Consider the following 23,916-nt stretch of genomic DNA (forward strand, 5'->3'; position numbering starts at 1 on the left):
ATACGGGCCGCTGGGAAAGACTCCCAGGCTTCTGACAATCCCGAACATTCCCAGCCCCATAGAGGCTGCAGCTCGGAGAGCCTCTGCTTCCTGTAAGACATGCCCCACACTCACGGCTCTCGAGGGGAGAGGGACGTGTGGGGTGTGGCCCAGCCCAGGCCCCTCTCCCGAGGCCAGAGCTGAGCCTGCCACCAGGTGGTCCTCATCCCCTGGTTCAAGTAGCCTGTCCCCACCCACACCCAAATCATGGTGACACGTGTCCCCTAATTGCCTGAGCATTGGCCTAGGAATTCCACGACCACATGATGCCAGGTGAACAAACCACTTCTCCTGGCTGGCCTCAGTCTTCTTACGTGTAAAATGACCAGGTGGGAGTAAGGGCGTTTGGGGCAGCCCGGCACCTTCCTTTCGGGCGTAGTCAGGCTCCTGCAGCGGGCCCTCACTTATCCCCCTCTCCTATCTGGCTGGTAAGAAATGAAGATCAGAAGTGAGAGGGAGGAGCAAATGTCCTGGGGTCCTGTGAACTTTGGTGCCTGGCTCCTAAATCTTTTGGGGCCCATCTCCTCTCTTTTACCCCAAGATTGCCTGGGGTCGCCTTTGGGCCCGGGAGAGGCTTGTAAGCTGCATTCAAAGCAGAGAGCACGGAGTCCCCAGAACACCCCCACGTCCCCTGTGGAAACTAACCCCAGTGCCTGAGTTCTTGCCTTCTCCCTCCTCAAATCCACTCCAAATCCAGAACACTGCGCGGGCGTTGGCCAGGAATTCACTGATAACCATAAACCTGAGGTGAGTGCAAAGAGAGACCTGAGAAGAGACCCATTAATTAACAGGGAGAACTGACTTTCTCCGGAATGCGCTGGGGGTCTCAGCACCTGTGCCTCGCGCCTCAGGGAACGTGTGCCTGTGTCGTCCCAGGCGGGACGCTCCTGACTCTCAGGGCGCGGTGGACGTGGAGAAGTAGAGACCCGAGGTTCTATGCCCTGGGTGCAGCCAGGGCCAGGGTGAGGGGGGGGGGCAGCCTCCAGGTGAGCAGGGCACAGGGGACCAGTGCCACCAGAGGAAGCCTTCGGGCACCACATACTCGAAATGCTTTCCCAAACTTCGAGAAGCGTTCCCTGCCTGCCTCCTTTTTGCGTGGCCTCGGCTCGCCAAGGCATTTGAAACGTTTGCTTTTTGACATAGGCATGTAAGGGAGGCTGCAGGGTTTCAGAGACTGCAGTCAGGACGGCCACCACTGCCCTGATTCGTGCAAGCCTTTCCCGGGCTTCGGCGACATTCCTGCTTCGTGGCCAACACAGAGAGACGCAGCCCGCGTAGAGTGTGATTCTCGAATGCGTATGTCTGATGCTGGGGTGGTTCTGCCAGTGTCGGGCTGGTGGGGACTTGATCCCGGGACTGTGTGTGTGTGAAAAGCTGGCACGGGGCGGGAGGGGGTGGGGGGAGGAGGCGGGCTGACAGATGGACTGGCCCCCTGGCCGCACAGATCCTGTTAAGGAAATGGAGTTGGGGAGCATGGGGAAGGCTGCCCCAGCCTGGGGTACAGCTTTGAGCTCAGTCTGTATGCCCACCCAGGCGGGAGGTCACGGAGGCCAGAGAGGCCCCTCTGACCCCTGGCTTAGTGGCCCTTGGCCCTGGGTCTTACCTTTCCCAGCAGCCCCGTGGGGGCTCTCTCTCTGCCTGCGTGTTGTTTTTACAGGCAACCGCCTCAACGAGCCTTTCTAAGCTGAATCCACACGCACCAACTGAGGGCCTCCACACAGGCCAGCGGAGGGTTCGCGTGACCTCGGGCGTGCCCCCTCTAGCTCTCTTGGCCCATTTCTCGACTGCAAAATGGTAGGATCATCAAGCAGGGTTATGGTTGAGGACGAGTGAACCCGACACAGGTCAGGAGAGTCCAGGCCATAGGAAGGACTCACGGCTAGCCGTCAGGGTTTACAGAACACCAGGAGAACAGTGGTTCTTTGGTCTCGGCCAACGGTGTACATCAGGCCACAATGCTGATGTGCCCTAGCGATGTGCCCTGACTGCCCGTTTTAGACCCTTGAAATGACTGCTGGGAACAATATGAGCTCTAAGGAAATCAGTAATTTGGAAAATCCTGCCCTGTTCTCTGGGCTTCAGCAGAGCGTTACGTTCATGCCTCCCCCCACCCCCAACGCAGCAGGAACCTGCTCCAGACATACCTCGCAGAGCCGCTGAGGACACCCAAGGATGTCAGGCCTCAGAGAACCCACCTTGGCAGGAAAGCATGTGCATTCCAACCCCCCCCCCCACCCCGTTCTGCTCTTTGTGACCTCTGTTGTCTGGGGTGTTTGGTGCCCATCTGTAAAATGGGCAAACCCATCCCTTCCGTCTTTCGAAGATGCCGTGAGGGTTCTGGAGAGAGCTTCCACGGGGCCCTTGGCATCCACACACAGTAGCCATATTGTAATGGGGCTGTTCCCCTGTCTGCAACCCTTCCTGTTAGCTTCCTGGCCTCAGTGTCCGGTCTGCAGAATGGGAGCGGTGAGGACTTCTGTGTCTTCAAGCCAGGAGGAGGACTGACACGACCCGAGGGAGCTCTTACCCGAGGGTGCCAGCACCTAGTAGCGTTGGAGACGTTTCAGTGATTAATATCGCCCTTGTCACCACCATCTCCAGTGGGTTCGGGACATCAGGGAGGTGACCTGGCGGAGGAAGTCCTGTATCTTTCCACCCTCCGCTCAAACCTATCGCAGGTATGGTCCGATCGTTCGTTCGTGTATAGACTTCGCCAACTGTGTTGACCCGGAGAAAAAGCGGTGCCGTGTTGGGAAAGATGACACAGACCGTCCGTGACTGGAGCGTCTGATTTTCAGTTTGCTAAGGAGCAGAGGAAGGGGAAATGCCCTCCGGGAGGCTGGATGGGAGCACCTCCTCTCTCCCCTCCCCTCAGCCTTTTCCTCGGAGGCCTCTTGGGACCTGCCTGGTGCCTGGCCTCTGCCCAGCCTGTGCTAGGACTAGGGTGCTCCCTGCCCTCATCCCACACCCACCCCGACTTCTGCTGGGGCCCCAGAGTAGGAGCCACCAGGGTCCTTCCGGGAGCCTCCCTCCGCGCAGGCTGGAAACCTCAGGGCTTTGCTGCAGGCTGGGAGATGCGGGGGCACTGACTTCCGAGAACCCTGCAGCTTGGGGCGACATAAAGACTACGAGCCTAGGGAGACCTTCTGTGTCCCCGCCTGGCTCTCCGGGCTACCCGCGTCAGCCTGGCCGGCTCCCAGGCTCCTCTGCCCACCCCCCGACCAGGCCTCAGAGCGGCTCTCAGCACACCGAGCTTCCGCACGAGGGCGCATCCGCGCCCGGACGCCGAGGGCTGGTGCCCTGCGCTCCCCGGAAATATGCCCCAGCGAGGGGCTCCTTCCTACAGTGGCCCCTCCTAGGCTCAAGTTACAAACTCGTCGCCTGGGAGCCCAGGATTCGTCCCCGCGCGGGAGCCGGGCTGGGGCGCCGCGCAGGAGCCTCCCGGGGATGCTCTGCGAGCGCGCGGGGCGGGACGCGCCTCTCCAGACCGCGACTAGAACTTGGGTTTTTTGTTTTTTTGTTTTTGGGGCTTTTTTTTTTTTTTTTTTTTTTTCTCTCTCTCTCTCTTTCCTCCTTTACTATCAGTGCCCCGCCCACCAGCCTCGCGGTCTCCGCCTGCCTCCGGCCCTCGCCCAAACGGGGCGGCGTTTACGATTGTACAAATTCAAGCTCGGGTTTGCCTTGGAGTTTAGAGGGAGCGCCGCGGCGACGCGCCTTTCCGGAGAGGCAGGGGTGCGCGTGCTGGACTTCGGGTGCCGGGGAGCTCCAGGGAGGGCTCCGGGTGCGGAGGGGCGGCGCGCCGCGACCCCCGTTTGTCTCCTCTGGGTCTGTAAGAGGGGGCGCTGAGGCCGGACCTCGAGCTGGATCCAAGCTTGAACTTGCTGGGGGCGCGCTGGTCTGGAGAGGTTGGGTGACCCCCGGGGACCATGGAACCGCCGAGTTGCGTAAGCTCGGGCCTGAGGTTGTTTTTTCACCCCGGGGTTGAGAGGGGTGCGCCGGTGAGAGCCCCAGCGACGACAGCGCCCCTCCCCCTCCTGGCTAGAGGACCGTCCTCGACACCTAGGCCGGAGCCAGGCGGGGCCGGACAGTTGGCTGAAGTTAGAAATGCAGCGCCCTGGAGGGGCCTGGAGGTGTCCCAGCGCCTGGCCTGGCGCTCCCTCAAGCCGCTCCTGCACCCAAACCGGTTTTTCGACCCCGGTTTTGACTTCCTTTTGCGTGTTGTCAAACTTACCCACAGCCCTGCCGTCTACCCTGAACCGCCGAATGTCAGAGTTATTTTATGAATTCCTCATTTTGGAGTGGGGCTCTTTCCCTTGTTCCGGGGGTGACCTGGCCGTTCCTAACCAGGTGTCGCCTCTCTGTGACAGCAGGAGCGGCAGACATCCCCGCCCCTAAGGACTGTGGTGCCTCTGGCCCCCTTCCCAGAAGAGGGGACATTCCTACGCCCACCTGCGCCCTCAGCCCCCTCTCTTTTCTTTCCCCACGCGTTTCACTCAATGAGACGCTAATTCAGTGATCCCCAGTGGGGTTTTTTTTTCTTTTAAACAATTTTCAGCAGAGATCATAAACAGAAACTAGTCACAGTAATGCCCCCACCCCCGCCGAGGCTCACCGGGGAGCAGAAGACACGGCTCCTTCTGAATCGACATCATTCAGGGCTTTTTATTCAAACCATGACGTGGCTGAATGTAAAATGAGACGGGTGGGGGTGCTTACACCCCAGGGTGAGTGGGTGGGGGGGTGGGGGGTGGAGAGCAAGCAGGCTTCCCAAATGCTTAATGTAATCACGGGCCAGCTGCGTGCACTTGTAAAGTTGTTATAACCCCCCTCCTTGTTATAAACAGGAAAGCGCAGAATAGAAAGCAAGAGACCCGCATCCACAAATACCAGCTCTCCCGCGCCAGCTGCCAAACTCCCCTTTTATGGTGTCCCGGGCCTGCAACCTCAGCCCCATCAGAAAGACCCGAGTTTCTCCCCTCCGAACCCTCCAAGCCGGGTTATTCTGAAACTACGCTCAAGCAAGCCGTGTGGACCAGGTACCCGTGCCCTCTCTGGCACCCCCGTCGCCCCGTGCCTTGGCTTCCGGAGCTGGAGGTAGAGGCTTCCGGCCTCAGGATGCCAGGTCCGTCCTGAGGGTTTCTCCAAGGAAAGCTGCCTCCTGTTCTCGAGAGATTCCCAGGGCTCTTAAGAGAGACGCTCCTCTCCTCCCACCCAAATATCTAAATAAAAAAAAAAAAAAAAGAAAGACCCCAGGAGGCGTTTTATGAGACCCTGGCATCTCCCTCTCCACGCAGCCTGGGAGAAGAAAAGACCTTTTGTGGGAGGCTCCGGATTACTGGGCTCCCCCCCACCCCCCCACCAGCCAGCGGTAAAACTCACCCCTGCGCCCCCCGCCCATCTCCGCCTTGCCTTCCTGGCCCGGCAGACCCTGCCACCGAGGTCCACATCCTGCCTCACTGACTGTGTGTGCTTCCAGCGTCAAGGGGTGGACGTGATATTTCAAACATCAGATCAGTGCGTTTATATATTGGGTGCCCGGAAATTTTTCCAAATAAACACAGCTTGATTCAACTTGGGTGGGCGGACTTATCAACAGACTAATTCTATAAACAAATGAAGGAATAGCCCCGACACCGATTGGCTGGTATCGGAAAGACACGTGGAGGGGAAAGCTTGGAGTTTTTCGGCAATGAAATTTTAATTACTGTGGGTGGGCTGAGCGCACAAGGACTGTTTATCGTAGACAATTTATTTTCCAGCGCTAAGTCAACATATAATAGCAAACTTACAACAATTATTTAACATTTGTAAAGCCATGAAGGGACAGAGCACGGAGCCGCCGGGGAGAGCGGCAGAGCGGGAGTCAGACGCACCGCGGGCTCCCCGGGAGGGCCCTCGCGGCGCGGGGCGCAGTCCCTGAGCCCCTGGGTCGCCCGCGCCGTCGCGGGGAGCGCGGCGCCGGCTCCCGCTCGCCATGAGCCGCCTCTTCGGGCCCCGGCTGCCCGCTCTGGCCGCCTCGCCCATGCTCTATCTGTACGGCCCCGAGAGACCCGGGCTGCCTCTGGCCTTCGCCCCCGCGGCCGCTCTGGCCGCCTCGGGCCGCGCGGAGCACCCCCAGAAGCCGCCCTACAGCTACATCGCGCTCATCGCCATGGCCATCCAGGACGCGCCGGAGCAGAGGGTCACGCTGAACGGCATCTACCAGTTCATCATGGACCGCTTCCCCTTCTACCGCGACAACCGGCAGGGCTGGCAGAACAGCATCCGCCACAACCTGTCGCTCAACGAGTGCTTCGTCAAGGTGCCCCGCGAGAAAGGGCGGCCGGGCAAGGGCAGCTACTGGACGCTGGACCCTCGCTGCCTCGACATGTTCGAGAATGGCAACTACCGGCGCCGGAAGAGGAAGCCCAAGCCGGGCCCAGGGGCCCCCGAGGCCAAGCGGGCGCGCGCGGAGACCCACGAGCGCGGCGCAGAGGCGCAGCCCGGGGCGGGCAGCGGGGCAGGGCGCCGGGGCCCCGCCACCCCCCGCCGCGAGGGCGCGCCCGCGCGCCCCTCGCCCCTCGGGGGCGGCTCCTCTCCGCCCGCGCCCCTCCGCTGGCCTGGGCCCGTGTCCCCGGCGGAGGACGTGGGCGACGCTGTCCAGGGCGCGGCGGCGGCGGCGGCGGCCTTGGCCACGGGCCAGCCGGCGCGCACGGTGGATGGTCCGGGGTCCCCTCCGCGCCCTGCCTCCCACAGCTCTCCCAAGAGCTCCGACAAGTCCAAGAGCTTCAGCATAGACAGCATCCTGGCGGGACGGCAGGGCCAGGAGCCCGCCGGAGGGGCCGAGCTCCCGGGGGGCGCCAAGCCTGCGCCTCGCAGCTGTCTGGGTGCCTCGCTTCTGGCCACCTCTGCGAGCCTCCCTCCGCCTTTCAACGCTTCCCTGATGCTCGACCCGCACGTCCAGGGCGGCTTTTACCAGCTCGGGATCCCTTTCCTCTCGTATTTCCCTCTGCAGCTTCCAGACACGGCGCTTCACTTCAGTAAAGCAAACGGTGGCGGTTCCTTCCCCTACCCTGGTCTGAGCTTGTGAGCGGCCGGGTCCCATCACCGGCGGGAAGGAGTCACGGTTTTTAAAAAAACGAGCTTTTCTTCTGCAACGTGTGGATCCCGGGAAGTGTTACCAACTTTTGCGCGCAGGTGGGCAGGGTCTCCTGCCTCCTCCAAGGTGAGGTGGACTTTCCCAGAACCCGGAGCACCTTCGGAGATTTAAAAGACCCCGTCCCACTAGGATTTGGGCATCTCAGACCTCCTGCGGAGAGAGCAGGAGACTTCCTCGACCTCAGGGCAGTCTAAGGGCATGGTCGCCCACTCCCCACCTCGGGTCCTGCGTGTCCAGAGCAGCAAGGGCCCAGACTACCCGACGGCGGGGCCCACAGATGCGGTGAGGGTGGTTTCAAACAGAACCACCATCTATCTGACGGTGGCCAGCCCCCTGGTTTGTCCCTGTGGCCCAGGTCTTGGCTTTGAATCTGTGGGGTGATGGGTGTCCACAGCTGGGTTTGTCCCTGAAGTCCCGGCGTGGGGGCACCAGGAGTGACCTCTGCTTTTCAGGTTCTTCTTCACGAGATCTAGGGCCTGGTGAGGATTTAAGACCAATGTCCAGGTGGACAGCTAAGAAATCACATTTCTGTTTTAAATAGAGAATTTCTCTCTCTTTTTTTTCTTTCTAGACATTTTTACTGGGGATATGCTATATTCTTTGGCTAGATGCTTGACTTTTTCCTACAACGATGGCCCTGTGAAAATTCTATGTTAACAACCCCTATTAAGAAAGTGCACTCTATACGATAGCGTTTTGTTGTGTTACGATAGCTTGCCAGTCAATTCTCATGATCTCCAAGACATGTTACCAACATTAGCAGGCATCCCGTCTTGTTGCTTCTGTTTTTAAGGGATCAAAAGACAGCAGGGGACACCGGAAGTGTGTGACGAGGAGGGAAGGTGTCGTAGACACACAAGATTTTCCATGTGCATGTTTTTTTTCAAGCTCTAGGTTTGGGTTTTGCTACGTTTTCCAGAATTGCGTAGTAAAGGACCACTTTTCCTTAAGAAAGTTGGATGGAAACACACACACACACACACACACAAGCAGATACTGGGAGAGATGGGTCATGCTGGGCAGAGAAAAGGAATCTTCTGATGATATCTGCTGGAGGGTGCCTCTCTGGACCCCAAAGAACAGGAGGCTCAGAGGGAGGGTTCTATCAGACATCCTCTCTCTAAGCCTCTACCCTTGGGCCTAGAGCCTGCAGCTAAATAAACACCTTATGGAGGTGACTGGAAATCTGGGGGGGGGGGGGGTGGGGAGCAGGAAGGTGGGGGCGGGGGGGGAGGTGCTCTGCAACAGAGATCTGCTTAAGAAAATGGAGATTTTTACAGCCCAGTTCAGCTTGGAACTTTCGGGAAGCGCATCTAACCTCTTACAGTACCCCTCTTTGGGTTGCGTTGGGTGGGAAACTGGGTTTTCTGAGCCTCCAGGTTACTTTAACTTTATCTGACGTGGGAAAAGGCACAATAAGTCATGAGTCCTGGAGGTAAACTGAGATAGATCTCCCAAATAACTTTTAAAATGATTTCCAGGACTTATAGAAAAATGAACACAAGCTTTACAACAGGAGAGCCTAGTGGCTAATATATTCGGAAGGACATTTCAGACGAGCGTAGTCATTTAATTATTAGTAAGCACGGGGTTGGCTTCCCGAGAATTTATCCCTAAAGCCATGTGCTACCGATGCATAAATTTCCTCGAGCACGTTCTACCCAGGTTGGTGGGAACGTTTTGGTGAGCTGGAGAGTATCCTTGATTTTAAGAACTTTGACAAGATCCCACTGTTGACATCCAGGCTCACTGCGATTAACACACGGGGCAGTGGCAGGCCCGTCTCGATATGTTGTTATCCCAGAGTCTCAGCCCCTGTGAATAAAGTTGTCTTTTCATTAACCTCGCAGTGACTGGTTCAGTGGATTACTGGGGGGAATAAGCAAACAGTGTAACAGGAGAGAGGAGTCAGGGACTACGTTTCGGAGCCCTGCCAGCATCTCCGGGGCTCTGGCTTCTGAGTGTTGGGTGCACCCGCCACACCACAGGAGCAGAGCAGCCCGGGATTAGTGCTTGCTGCCCCAACACGGATGGCAACTCCACTGTATACGCTGTGTTTTTTGTTTTTGTTTTTCATTTCTCCTCTTTGGGTCTGATTTGCTATCTCATGTGTTCTCTTAATTTATGGCGGCTGTTTTCTGGAGAAGCCAATAATCGACTACTGCCATTTTGAAAGGGTGGTATGTTCGAGTTACAATTCCAACAAGTATAAGGTAAACATTATTTTTATGGCTCAGGAAAAAAAAAGGCAGGAGTGTGTATCTGCTTTGTAAGAGAGTTTATCGTTATGTAAAGAGAGCTTCGGTTACCTAATCCCCTCACTCCTCTGGTTTGGGAGGGCTGACGGAACGGACAGTAGAGTGATGGAATCTGCAGAATCCATACAGTCCCGTGAACGTTCCTTCCCACTGAAGAAAGAGAGGACCCGTGGGTGGGTCTTAGGAACCCAAATTACAGCCTCCAAATTACAGATCAGTAAGAAAAAAAGTTTCTACTCTTAGTTAAAGCGAACTCACCTTTGTATTTAAAAACTTTTTTTTTTTTTAAATGTTGATTTAGTTTTGAGAAAGACAGAGAGAGGGCGAGCAGGGGAGGGACAGACAGAGAAAGAGACACAGAACCAGAAGCAGGCTCCAGGCTCTGAGCCGTCAGCACAGAGCCCGCCGTGGGGCTGGAACTCACAAATCGTGAGACTGTGACCTGAGCTGAAGTCGGACGCTCAACCGACGGAGCCACCCAGGCACCCCTCCCCTCTGTATTTAGTGTAAACCAGAAGCAACCTTACCGTTCTACTCTTAGGCAACCTGCAGATACACTTCTGTGCTCCCATCTAAACAAAGCGAACAGATTCCGGCTTCTGAAAAAGGTCTTTGGTTCAAGTTCAGTGTGCACACACCCACACAGACACACACTGATCGCGTTATGCACACTGATGTGCGCACTGATCATGAAATGGGGATATGGCAGGTGTGCAATGTACAAAGATAAATACGTAAGTGTGCAATAATACATGCACATGGGTATATATATGGATACGTGTATTTGTATATGTGCGTGTGTGTGTGGGCACGTGTGTACAGAATGTTCAGAAATTCCTCTTTTTCTGCATAAAAGTGGGACAGATGATCTCAGATCAAGTGCTGAATCCTTTCAAACGAACACAACTATAGATTTTTTCAGAACGATTTTCCTTTTCGGTGCAGTTCAAGCCGGGGAAAATTGGGGTTTTGCACCATTATAATGAAAATAACAAAGACTTCATTAAAGAATCTTGGCGGGCACACCAACATCGAGACCTTTACTTGTACGACTTTTACAAGGATACGAGAACTTTGCAAAGGCTTTTTGCTTTGGTTTTGGATGTTCGTTGGCTCTCGTGGTAGCTAACGGCCCTCCTGGGTCCCAAATGCCCCCTAAAGTTTTCTGGAACCAAAACAGGATGTGATGTGCCATTTTCGGATCTGATCGCATCTCTCTGAGAAGGACTCCACATTGGTCTCTCCCATTTCACGAAGCGTGGTCAGCGTGTATCCATGTGTGGGTTAAAGAATTAGCCACATGTGCTGTTATTGTTATGGCTGAAAGCCAGAGCCCGTCTGCTCAGACACTGGTAGACTAATGTTAACATCATAAACGTGGGTGACGCTTCCGGTGGCTGGCTGTTCTCAAGCGAGAGCCACGACTTTGTATACTCTTCCCGTCTTCATGGTGGCTGGAAACATCTTGCCTCCACGAAGTAGGGGTTGTTCCACAGGGTAACAAATGCACGTGAGAATAAGCAAGGTTTCTTCTTTAGAAAGAAAGAGCGTGTGTTTGCTGGAAAAGAAAAGTAAAATTCTTTGGATGCACATTTCTAGCAGTTTTGAAAAATGTGTCTGCATAGCTAAATGGCAAGGTCTCTACTACACTTGTCCTTACCCAGAGGTTCCTTACTAAGGAACCCTAGACTTGGGGTTCTTCGGGGTCAGGCAGAAACCAGATATGTGCACGGCAACGTGGTGTGGGCCAATGGGGAGTGGGAGGCCTGGGCAGAACTGAGGGGCTTGCCTCTTCCAACGGCGTCCGTGTGCCAACTGCACTGGGCAGACCACGTGAAGGGCACATAGGCCTGATGTGTATTCGAGCCCAGGCTCTACATCACGGCGGGCACAGGAGAGTGAGTACAAAATTCAGCTGTCCCCGGAAGGTGGCATAAGGAAGGCGGTAACCAGAGCCCATGTCCTACGTCCCGGGGGTGCACATGGCCAACTCAGTCGTCTTTGCTCTCCTTGGCAGCGAAGAGGGAGGCTGAGGGGAGACGGTGATGCCAAGGTTTGGTGTTAACATTTTCCCACCGGGCACGAGAACCGGTGGTCCAGCAGGAAGCAAACCCACTCAGATGGGCCAAAGGAAAAGACTAGGGTGGAGGGACTCTTTATGGGGGAGGGGGCCAGGAGAAGCACACCCCCATGGTGAGCAAGGGGTTGTAGCCACAGTGTTGGTGCGGGTGGGAGCTGAGGAGAAATTCCCCAACCCCTCTCCTCTCCCGCCTTCCAGCCCTGTGTTGATACATCTGACTGCCCGCCCCCCACCCAGAGGTCCAGCCCACAAAGGCACCCAGGCAATGCGGTACATAGGGGTGAACTTGCCAGGACAGGACGGGGGAGGATGCACTGTGGTGGGGGCAGGGCACACAGCGAGGGCCCAGCACAGTCGAGGGGTCCTTCCTTCAGGGCCGTCGGTGGTGGCTGCCCCGACCCCACTGCTGGTCCAGGAGCCAAGACTAGGACGACACGGAAAGCTGCAGCTGGCCGTCCAGGAGACCGGATTCTCCCATCTGCCAAACTTCCTACAGAGGTGACGCGAGTCCCCCATCTGAGACCCTCTGAAGTAGGCAGGGCCTGGGTCTGGACTTAGCTCCCTAGGGCCCTGTTCCTGGCCATACAGTCTCTGCCTTCACAGCTTTGAGCCTGAGTCGCTGGGGGCTGTGAATGACTGTACGCGGATATCTATCAGTTCACTGAGAATCTAAGACAAAGTCCCCTTTTACTAACAGTGTCCTGCACGTGGCCGGTACATTCTCCTCCTGTGGGATGCGTGGTCCACACGCTGGTGAGGGCATCCTCCGGCCCAAGTCCAGAGCAAGAGGGGGCACAGATGAAGCGTCTGGGCCCCAGGACAGCATCCAGGTCAAGCCTTCTTGGAAGGGTGCAGGGCCACTCTGGTGTCCACAGGACCCTGTCGCCTTGGACAACACTAAGTTTTAAGCATGACTCGGGTCCTCATGACGTGCAATGTAAAATATCAGAAATGTCGTGCCTCTCCAGCATGCTGCCGTCACACATCTTTCCCAGGTAACTGGTCCCCAGGTACTGCGTTGCATTTTTCCAGGTCTCTCTAGACACACCCAGGAGCTGGGAAGGATCCCTCTCATTACTGCCTTGTTGACTTAGTACCATTCAGTAGGTTGAGTTTGGGTGGGGGTGGGGAGGGAGGGGTATGTTACCCTGGTTAAGAGCGTGTCCTCGGGGTCCACCAGGCAGAAACTGTCAGCCCTGCCCTGCCCTTTCGTGCTGTGTGACATCGGCCAAGTGACCTACCTCTTCTGTGCCTCAACTTCCTCACCTGTACAAATGGGGATGGCGTCAGTGACTGCTTCACAGTGACTGTCCCGAGGGGGAAAGTGGGTGATGGGTACAAGTTCACAGAGCAGTGCCCGCCCCAGTCCCCGTCTCAAACCGGCAGTCATCAAACCGCCCCCTGCACAGGGCTGTTGTCAGAATTAAGTTAGCTAATACATGAAAAGATATCAGGCACGCAGAAAACGCTCAGGAAATGGGAGGTCTGCATACAGACGTAGCCTCTAATCTAAACACTTCTGTTTTATGAGCCCGTTTGCGCCTTAGCTCCGCTCACGTTATGTAATTGGGGAGGTATCAGCAGACTCCTGGGGGCTGCTGACTTCTCCGGGTAGCCTGGGATCTATTTTCGTCTCTCCGTGGCCATGTCACATCTCCTGAGATGATCCAGCCGTCTGAACGTGAAACCAAAAGCAAAGTAAAGCGGCTGTGCGGGGCGGGGGATCCTAGGATAACCACGGGAGGCCCAATTTTGCGGGCCACGGAGAGCGAGGTCCCTTTGGCGTCTCCTTGCTTTGCACAGTTTAGAGGGGCTTCCCAGGGCGGGCTGTCTAGCCATTGTGGACCCCCGGGGCCCTGGGAATGAATGCGAGTCTTTATTTCTGCCCTCCACACAGGGCACTCCTGCTGGCCAAGGGGAGGCCCCACCCCTCTCCTGGGGAGAAAGGGACCCGCCCAGGGAGCAGAGCTCACGACACTCCTGGATTTCATAGCCCGCCTTATAGCCTTATAAAGCGGAAGGGACATTTCTTTAAATGCTGCGGCTAAATATAGCAGGGGCTTGGTCAGCTAGAACATTTTTAGAAAGCACATTACAAATCAGGAATGTTTGGGAGAAATAAATAAACTTTCCCACATTTTTGGACTTTGAGTCTGCACTGTGGGTTCCATCTCCGGAGCCTGATGGGGGGCGGGGTGATGAATAATTCATGTTTGGGCTCCCGCTGGTGCCCAGGACCCTGGGGGTGACTTCTCCTCCTTCCCTTCACTGGGCATGTGGGTTATTGCACAGGTGTGGGGGTGGGGGTGGTGGGAGACACTGTCAGGTTAAAGACACCCCAGTGTCTGAGGAGGGGCGGCTGGGGGACATCAGGAAGGGAGGAGTGAAGAGAAATAAATCTATGTCTAGTACGTTTCACTGTCATCTCTCATCCCGTTCTGGGTGTTTGCTGCATTTCCACACGGGGTGTGGATAATCCCAGGAGGCAGTGGTGTCCACGCACCCTGCTGTTGGATGACTGGAGGCTCGGGTCCCTGCCGGCACCCGGGACCTGTCCCCACCACTCCCATCAGGCTGGCCCCTGGTAGGACCGGACGGTGTGTTTCCAAAGGCTGCTCAGGCGGGTCTGCTCCTCAGCCAGAAGTGACAGCCATCAGGCGAGGGGCCCATGCCGCCGGGCGCATCGGTGGGGGCCGAAGGACCCCCCCCATTCTGTCTTCTCATGTGCCCGCATTTGTGAGCAGGCTTTCATTTGGTCGGAACAGATTCATGGTTTCCTTCCACGACCTCAACTATCCTTCTGAACTTTGGGTGGAGATGTCCCGCACTGAAGCTGCCTTTGTAGAAGTTTACGTGTTCGTGAAAGAAACGTGGACTGTTTCGAAAAGTATTGAGAAGAGAATAAACCCGGGGTGCCTGGGTGGCTCGGTCGGTTGAGCGTCCGACTCTTAGCTTCGGCTCAGGTCATGATCTCACGGCTCATGAGATCGAGCCCCGTGTTGGGCTCTGTGCTGTCAGCACGGAGCCTGCTTGGGATTCTCCTCCTCGGCCCTTCCCCGGCTCGCACACACTCTCTCTCTCTCTTTCTCTCAAAGTAAATACACTTTTTTTTTTTTTAAAGAGAATAAACCTGCAATCCCGTGATCACCTGTAACAATCCTACCTCCAGCAGTTGATGGCTGGTATTTCGAGGATATTCTGGTAGTTCCCCCGAGACAGACAGGCAGAGAGAGGTACACGCACACATGTGTATACACACGTGCACATACATGCCTGTGTATGAATCGGGTTTTGCTCCCTCACTGCCATCACCCCCACCAGCATCATCATCACACTGTCACCGAGGAGCTGTTTGACATTCTCTGTGCAGGGCCATGTGCAGTGCTGGGGACAGAGACCTCTGTAAGGCACAACCCGTTAATTGCTGACAGCCCAGCAACGGGGGAAGGTGATCAGAAAATAGATGTGCTTATTTACTTATTAAAACTTTTCATCGTGAAGCAACTATAGATTCACAGGAAGGTACCAAGAGCTGTCCAGGGAGGTGAGAGAGGCTTAATTTGTACAAGAATGCTTACGTCATCTTGTAATTTAATTTTAATTTCTGGCACCAGGCACTGGGGACAGAGACCCCCACCAAGTGACCTCTGGTTGACACATCTGCTCGGGGACCTTGCCGTCCCCTCCCTCACGTGTCCCAGGCACACCGGACCCCAAGTTCTGCTCTCATGTTGGTTTCTATTTTCCCCACACTTATGGAGACAGCTTCGGGCGGGCAGGGGGACTTCCGTTATCCGCCGAGGCTGGCGGGCGTCCACCTGGCCCGAGCCCCGGGATCGCCGGGGGGCGGGAGGCTTTACAAAATGCTGACGGCAGGGTCACAACCCCAGATGGTTCTCTTGCCCAGCTGGGTGCAGGGGCCAGTGGTTTCGATATCTGTAAGGGAAGGTTTGAGGTCAAGTGCCCGGATTATTCAGGAAAACCACTTGGAACGACGAAACAAGAAAGTCGGTTGGGGACTGAGGGAAGCAGACCGGCTGCCGATGTCCTCAAGGCTCCGGTCCTCATGGCTCCTGGCGCGCCCTCTTGGGGGAAGGTACAGACACCACACATCGTCAGCCCTGTGAGGCTGGCTGGAGTCTTTCCACCCGATGGGTGAGCGACATCGCGTCCGAGACGGAGGCCGGCCGTTCCCGAAGCCCCCGCTGTCCTTCGCGCCCTCCTCATGCCGCCGCACGCGGTGGTGTTTCCCAGAGGTGCCAGCCCGCGTCGGCTCCGGGTGCGGGAAGCACGCGCGTTCAGGGACACGCAGAGGGCGGTGGGAGGCTTCGCATTCCCCACGATCAGGAACGTCGCCTGTGTCGCGCGGCCTCTGTGACACGATCGCTACTCATTCTTCAGCTAACAGAGCGAGTGCTGCCCCCGGGGACCTGGGGGGCTCGGCCGGTTGAGCGACCGACCGGCTCAGGTCACGATCACGCTGTTCACGAGTTCGAGCCCCGCGTCGGGCTCTGTGCCGATAGCTCGGAGCCCGGAGCCTGTTTCAGATTGTGTCTCCCTCTCTCTCTGCCCCTCCCCTACTGATGCTCTGTTTCTCTCAGAAATAAACATAAAATAATTAAAAAAAAAAAAAAAAAAGAGTGAGCGCCCATTAGCGGCCAGGCCCCTGCCGCTCCTTAGGAGATTGTAAACGAGCCGGACCCGGGTCTCCTCCTTGAGGGCTTTATGTGCAGCCGGGATGCACACAGAACAGCCCCGCGACGCAGCTACCTGACTCGAATGCCGACGGCACCGGGCCCGACGGACCCTGTGCGGCCTGTCTTTGTGAGATCCCGACAGCCGGCCACCGAGACGGTGGCACAAACCACGTGTCCCTCGGCTTTGCATCCCTCTTGGATTTTTAAGGTAAAGGGCCTCTTAATCAATAAAAGACTCATTTCAGGATGCTTAGTAGCCACACTAAAAAAGAAAAAGCTGAAAAGGAAACAGGTGAGGTTAGTTTCAGCCGCGTATTTTATTTAACCCCACGCACCCAAAATATTATCATTCCAGCGAGTCACTGAATATCAGAAAACACCGCAGTACTTTCTTTATGGGGTACCGCGTCTTTAAAACCCAGCGAGTGTTCTGCGCTCACGGCACGTCTGGCTTTGTCATTTGTTCATTTTTTAATGACGTTTTTCAGTGTCATTGGGGGGGAGCCGCACGGCAGGTGCAGTCCAGTCTCTCCGGCTGCCCTTGTGCACGCTCCTCTGGAAAGGTATGGCCCCGCACAGCGCTCGTCCCTGCCGCGGTCAGCCGCGGAGCGCCGCACAAGTGTCTCCCCAGCCTGCGTCAACTCTCAGAGGGCGAAGGTCGTATCACTTCTGTTGTGCTCCTTTTTGCTGTCACGGCTAGTCCGGTGCCTGCCACACAGAAAATGTCACGGGGTTGCGTTTTCCCTGACACCCCGCTCTCCTCTGCTTGAGTCCCCCAGCTTATCGTGAGCAATTTCTTGGTGCATAAAGGGCAGTGAGTACTTGTCAGGTGGATACACAGTCTTCCGGAGGCTCCTGCCCCCACTCCTGTTGTCTCTTTCCACCTGGGGTCGCCCCGATCCCTTTTCGCACTCAGCCCGGGAGCCAGCGGTAGGGCTTACCCGACAGGTAAACGTGGATAGCATGAACTGGGCCCTGGGAGCCCAGCCTGGCTTTTTTCCCTGGGAGTGAGTGACCCTCAGGAGACAGACATTCCGTTTACTCTCAAGGGTCCGGGGCTGAGGGGCATGGGTGGTGCGCAGCTTCTGCGGGCTGGTGGGAGGTCTGTTGCTCACCACGGATATTAGCCACATTCTCCAACGGAGCTTTTAACATAGATGTTTTTACTTCTTTCAACCCAATTCCATCATTTCCCAGCTGGTTCAGAATGCAGGCGAACCCCCAGTTTTACTGGCGAGAACCCCACCAAGGGGCAGGCAGGAGGTGTGAGCTCCCCGGGGCACCACATTATACGGTGCAGGGCCCCAGGGGGCTCCCAGGTCCCCGTGTGCGGCGTGGGGGTCATGCTCTGGTGCATGAGAAAATGCTAGCCAGTGTAGCATTTCTCACTCTGGATGCACCCCTGCAGGCGAGGACCTCCCTGAAGAATCAAAGGGAGTGAGGTCTTTAGAGCACCATGGAAGAGACCCAGGGCTCCGTGTTTAATCTCTGAAGCTTCCAGGGAGGCAGGGAGACCGTTCACACTGCAGACCTGACCTCTGGATTTAGAGGTTTTCGAGTGAGTTCTGTCCTGGCCCCTCTGGTGAGAAGGGTGCTCCCGGGAAGCTGGGTTTGTGGGGACGGGGGCGGAATAGGAACAAGAGGGCGGGGTGGCAGCTGGGGACTGTGAGAAACAGGAAAAGCCCTTGGGGCTCCACTAAGGGCAGGCGGTTGTCTTTCCCGGCATCAGAAAGTCTCCATGGGCCCCATAATTCATGCTGCAGAGCCGAGCTGGAAACCGGCTCAGAGAGGCCGCTCTCGGGACGACCACCGGCTACGACACACGCGTGTGCACGTGTATGTATGTGCGGGCATGTGGGTGTGAGTGTGTGTGCCTGTGGGGGCGTGTGCATGTGCGTGTGAGTGCAAGCGTGTGCCTGTGTGTGTGTGTGTGCATGCACACATATGCACGTAGGTGCCTGTGTGTGCCCGTGTGCGTGCACGTGTGTGGGTGCGGAAGAAAAAAGGCTTCGGGGGGGACAAGACCGTGCACCAGCGAGCCTCCCTCCACCCCCGGACCGGGGGAGACCCTGCCGGTGCCCCAGCACCTCCTCCCCTCTGAATCCCACAGTCTTTGTTTTCATTAGCAAAGCAATATGTAATAATAGTTGTTAAAATAATTGTATTTCTGTTTTTACATCTGTAAAGATTAAGTTAAACAGTATGAAGCCCATTAAACTATTTCATGACGCGCTGCCGTAAATTGCCCTCCGTTCCCACTGCTACTATTATTCCAGAGTAAACTTCAGAGATGGGGCGGCTGCCGCGGAGGGTTATTTATAGCGGCTCATTCATCAATAAAAAACTTCAAAAGGAATCTGTTACTCTTCTATTGGGAAGCCAAAGAAAACGCACATAAAGACAGCCCTGTTAAGAAACAAAGCGGAGGTGACCGCAGGACATTTAGTTAAGTAAAATCCCGATTTCTAACAAATACCATGTCGCAAAAAAAGAGATTGCTGGCAACGTGAGTCCATTTAAGCAACCCGGTTCCCATTGGATAGTTAAAATAAGCTGTTAAACAGTTGTATTTACGTTGGCTTCAAAGGGCCTGGGCCTCCGTTGGGGTTTTAAAAGCGTAATAGGTTTGTGATCCTGACGTAGCGAAGCAAATCTTTTCATCTTGAGCAAGCTCGGGGGACGGACTCATCCCCTTGCCTCTTGCTTATGCTTTGAATCTACCATTTTCTTGGCTTTTAATATGACACCAAGTTGGGGGCCGCAGTCGAGTCTCCGATGGTGGGCACAGCGTTCGTTGAGCACTTACTACGTTCTTGGTGCCATCCTTCAGAAGCAGGTACTCTTGGCTCCATTTCGCAGGCGAAGAAAACTGGACTCGAGGAGAGCTCGGTCTGTCACATGGGCCCCTGAACATCCCCCATCTGTGACCCCGTCTTTGGCTACATCTTAGAATTGTGCCGATTTGCCCGGTGTTGGGCCCTGAGGCACGACCCGATGCAGCCCTTGGCACGTTCACGGACAACCCAAGTGCCAAACACCTGGCACCTGGCTCCCCCACGAAGGCAAACCCCCAAATAGCAAACGATGGGAGCCCTGGTATTTCTTGGCGTTTCTGTGCCTCGATCCCGCGCGGGACCCTGGTGGGCACGAGGCTGAGGACCCAGGAGATGAGCTGTGGGAAGGTCTCCCGGCTCCGAGTTGCGGAGACGTTTCGTGCTTCTGGAGGCGGACGCTGGGATGCTGGCGGTGACGACGCAGGCCCGAGCATTCACGACTGTGGCGCAACTAGCCTGTGCTGGGAGCACCGCCAAGCAAGAGCATCGCGGGTTCTCTGTCGCCTATTTTTCCCAGGCCTGTGATGTGAGTGGTCGCGTCGGGCCCATTTCCCAGGTGAGCAGATTGAGGCTCAGAGGGACTGGCTTGCACAAGGCTGCTCAGCCGGGACTGGAGAGAGGGCTCAGCCTCGGGGGAGGAGTGGGCGGCTCCCGTCTTTCTCTCTCTGCCTGTGCTCAGGAATGGAAGGCTCTGGATTCGGACAGGACGGGGTCGTGCCGTTTGCCGTGCAGCCTGTTTACGACGCGGAACTGGCCAGGCGGCTGAGTCGAGGGGGGAGATCGGCACGCCCTCCGCTCGCCAAGCCGCGCACCCCGGGGACGGCGGCCCGGGAGCCGGCCCTATCTGCCACGGGAATCTGTCTCTGCTGCTTGTTAGCGAGTTCCACAGCCTCTCAGGGACTCAGATTTCTCACCCCTCAAATGCGGCAATAACATCAAGGCGGTGGCGAGGACCGCACGGGATGAGGTCATTTATCTGACTGATGCAGCATAATCATCGCCGCGGCCAGCATCGCCTGGGCGCCTGCTCTGGGCCAAACCAGGAGCCTTACCTGTGGACTCATGTATCCCCTCCGGCAGCGCTGAGGTGGGGGGGGGGGGGCGGGGCGGGGCTCTTGCTATCCTCACTCCACAGACAGGGTGGGTAGCTTTCCCAGCAGCACTCGCTCCGAGTGGGAGAGCAGGGAGGCCAGCCCAGGCAGCCCGGCTCTGGAGCCTGTTCTCATCCTCCGCTTTGGCAGGTCCTCAGTGAGGAAGGATGGACTGGGTGCCTCGCTCTACAGCACCCCAACGGGGCAAACACGAGAGAGGGTGCTTATTCTGGACGCGTGCGGGCCGCTAGGCATTCTTTGTACCACTCCCGGGACACTGTCCCCAGAATGCTCTGAGTCCCGTTCTAGGATGCTGTCCTCCCGTTTGCAACACCTGATCTGGGCAGGCAGCCTGTGTGTGCTCAGGAATGGGGGCTGGGAGCCCATCACTGGTGTCACTGCCGTGGATCTCGGCAGACGAACCCCAGCAGAGCTGGGAGGGGCCCCCGTCACACATGCCTGACCACAGACCCTCCTTCTAGGGTCTGGACTCCGAATCTCAAAGGACATGCGCTTTGTTTTTCTTCAGAGCCTGAGGCAGGTGCCCCATGTCAGGCACATAGAGCAGGGACCCAGTTACTTCCTTCTGTGGGAACCGTATTCATTTCTCATCGATGGCTGCGAGGGGGGATTCGGAGGGCACCTCTGATTAGGGCTGGAGACCACAACAAAATGGAAATGCTGCCCGCTGCAATTTCCTTTAATTTCCTCGAATGCAGTTACCAAGGAGAACGGGTAACTGCAAAGCCCAGAACCACTGTCGGGCCCCCTCGGAGGAAGCTTCCAGCACACAGCCCGCGGACAGTCTGGCCCGTGGATGCGGGATGAGGAGGGGGGAAGCTGGCGCCCACTCCCGCCTGGAGCTCCCACCAGTGCCTTCAGGAGGTCCCCTCCTTGGACCCGCCCTGAGGACCGAATGGATGCGGCCGCCTTTTGGATTTGCTGCCCACCTCACCCGGTTTTAAAAACGCACGGGGTTCCGTAAGACCGAAAAGACATTTGCCACGCCCCTTTCCCCTTCATTTTAAAACCTGTGTGGATTTGAAGGGGAATTTAATGCATGTGTTTCTGATCTGTTTGCTCTCAACTCATCAAACCCTGGTTTCAAAAAAGCCATTTGATGTCCAAGGAGACGTTGGAGGGGCTTTAAATCTTTTCAAAGTCTTCCCTTCCCGGCTTTGAAATGAGATGTTGCCTTCTGCCAAGCGTAAATGAGCTCACCAGCCGAAAAAAGGTTCGTGTTGGGTTCACAGTTGGAGACTCTGAGTTCTCAGCGGGCTGTGAAGCGGGCGAAGTCCCCCTCCTCTGAGGTCCCCTCTCCTCCAGGCAGGACCCGTGTCCTGCGGCCTTGGCGTCGGGAGCCTGCTCACGGGCCGGGGGAGTGGCAGGAAGGACAGAGCCCTCCTGGCCTGACACCTTGACTCTTCCCCTGGCACACATTTTTGAGTTCCCACATTTCGAGGAATGTCACTTAGGAGTGACTGCTAATCTGTTTATGAAGTCTGAATTACTATTATTAATTTATTTATTTTTAATGTTTATTTATTTTTGAGACAGACAGAGTGTGAGTACAGCAGAGAGAGGCGCGGAGAGAGGAATCCAAAGCAGAATCCGAAGAATCCGAAGCGGGCTCCAGGCTCCGAGCTGTCAGCACAGAGCCCGACGCGGGGCTCGAACCCACACACTGCGAGATCATGACCTGAGCCCAAGTCGGACGCGTAACGGACTGAGCCCCCCAGGCGCCCCTGAATTATTATTTTTTTTAATTGGAGTAGAGCTGATGGAGTCTGAATTATTTTAAGCCTTTTATGAAGGAAAGGTTGAGACATGTAGGAGAGCAGAGAATGCCTCCCCACCCCAGGCTTTAGCAATGACTCTCTCCCTCTCGGTGCCAATCTTGATGCTGAAATGAATCTTGGACTTCATGCCATTTCATTCTTAAATATTTTGGCAAACATCTCCAAAACATAAGGAAGAGTTCCTAAAAAATCCACACCACCCTGATCACGAATTGGCAGCAAAAATTTCTCAATTTCATACCGTATCATGTCAGTGACTAATCTCCTCCCCTCTTCCCCCCCCCCCGCCCCCCACCCCCTTCTCATAAGGTGTAATTTGCAGATTCCGGACGGGCCTCACTGCTTTGCGATGGCCCACCTTACGGCAGGATCTGCATGAGCCCTGCCCGCGTCCAGCCTTGTGGGCAGTGCACTGTGCCCACAAACCCCCCGCGTTTTCATAACCCTGCTAAAAGTGTTTTCGTATTTATCATTTCTTTCTCAGAGCATCCCTTTGGTGTGGCCCAAGAAGGACTGAATAGTTAATCTGACCAAGCATCGTTTGCTTGCTGAGTACTTGCCTCGGGGGGGGGGGGGGGGGCCTCTTGGTCTGCTGTGTATCACTGAGCCGTGCCAGCGTGGGTGGGTCCCTTTGTGTCTCCAGACCGCCAGACCAAGGACTACACAGAGGACCCAGACTCGTCGCCAGCGGCCCAGGCCAGGCAAGCGTGGGCTGTTTTCTCTGGTTCAGCAAGATTTCCAAGCACACTGTGTGTCAGAGATCTTATTGTTGGTGGCAATTCTCGCAGCCCAGTGTCTATCGCCTTATGCCTGACCACTCTTACTACCTTCCGGACCCCCGGGGACGGTCGGATCTGCCACCCCGGGTCACAGAGTGGCCTCTCAGAGACTTTCCGGCCTTGACATTTCTGCGATTATGTCTTCGTCTTCACAACGTACACGCAGGTGGCACACGCACAAACTTTTACACACGTGCACGCTCCATCACCTCCCGGAGAATTCTACGCGCCGTTTCCGCCACCCGAGAGGTTCCCTCGAGCGCTTCCCCAGTCCACACGCCTGCCCCAGAGGTAACGGCTGTTTGCACGAAAACGTTGTTCACTCGTGCCCGTCATTCCCTTGCTCGGGGGTCGCACAGTGTGCGTCCAGCTTCTCTTTGTCGGTGTTATGAAACGATGCATCCACATAGGTGTGTGTACCAGGGGCTCCTTGCTCGTTGCAGCGTGCTGTTCCCGTGTACGGACCCTTCCCCCGCACGAATATACCACCATCTATTTATCTGTGCTATCCTAACTCGTGCTTGGGCTGCGTGCAGTCCCATCACGGGTACTGTGGCTAAGAGTGCTCTCGCACACATCTTTCTGCAGGACAGAGGCCCTCAGGTCTGTTGGGTATGTGCTCAGGAAAGGACCACAGGGCGGTCACGGGGACCCCGTGTGGCCTTGCTGGGTCTGCCAGGCAGCGTCCTGTGAGGCAGGGCTCCTGCCTCCGCTTCTCACTCTCCCCAAAGGCTTCCTGCTCTTCCCTCGCCGCACGGGAAGCACCTGGCACGCAGCGGGTGTCGGGCGCATGCAGCCGGAGTTTGTGGAGGAGGGAACACTGCCCGACCCCCCTCCGGGCACACCGTCGCCACGGCCGCTGCCAATACCCGCACCATCCTCACGGACGACACCCGCGCACCGCTCCTTCTGTCCTGGAACCCTTCCAGGACTCCGAAAGCCCCGTGCCCACCTGGCAGAGGGCAAAGCTGAGGGTCAGTAGAGCAGATTGCTGGGTGCCCGTGCACCCCTCGAAGGGGGGTGTTCCTGAGACCCGTGTGCTCGGTCGTTAGAGCACCCCTCAGCCCTTGGTACCTCCAGCAAGGCCACAGCCAGACGGCCGTCCCAGCCTTTCTGTTCCCGGGCATGGTTTTCAGCGACAAGCGCATTTGTAGACGTCCCCTGGGATGCCTCCAGGGGCTACGGTCTGTTTATAAATGGC

General features: G+C 56.4%; 1 protein-coding gene across 1 annotated transcript; it reads left to right on the forward strand.

Moving 5' to 3' along the window:
* Positions 1–5,393: 5,393 nt before the first annotated feature.
* FOXL1 (forkhead box L1) lies at positions 5,394–8,363 on the forward strand. The gene has a single exon (XM_058707426.1). It carries the CDS (start codon positions 6,014–6,016, stop codon positions 7,106–7,108), a length of 1,095 nt encoding a protein of 364 aa, XP_058563409.1. The 5' UTR covers positions 5,394–6,013; the 3' UTR covers positions 7,109–8,363.
* The last annotated feature ends 15,553 nt before the right edge of the window (positions 8,364–23,916 follow it).

Source organism: Neofelis nebulosa, chromosome 17 (genome assembly GCF_028018385.1).
Source record: "Neofelis nebulosa isolate mNeoNeb1 chromosome 17, mNeoNeb1.pri, whole genome shotgun sequence".
In the NCBI taxonomy this organism is placed as follows: Eukaryota; Metazoa; Chordata; class Mammalia; order Carnivora; family Felidae; genus Neofelis; species Neofelis nebulosa.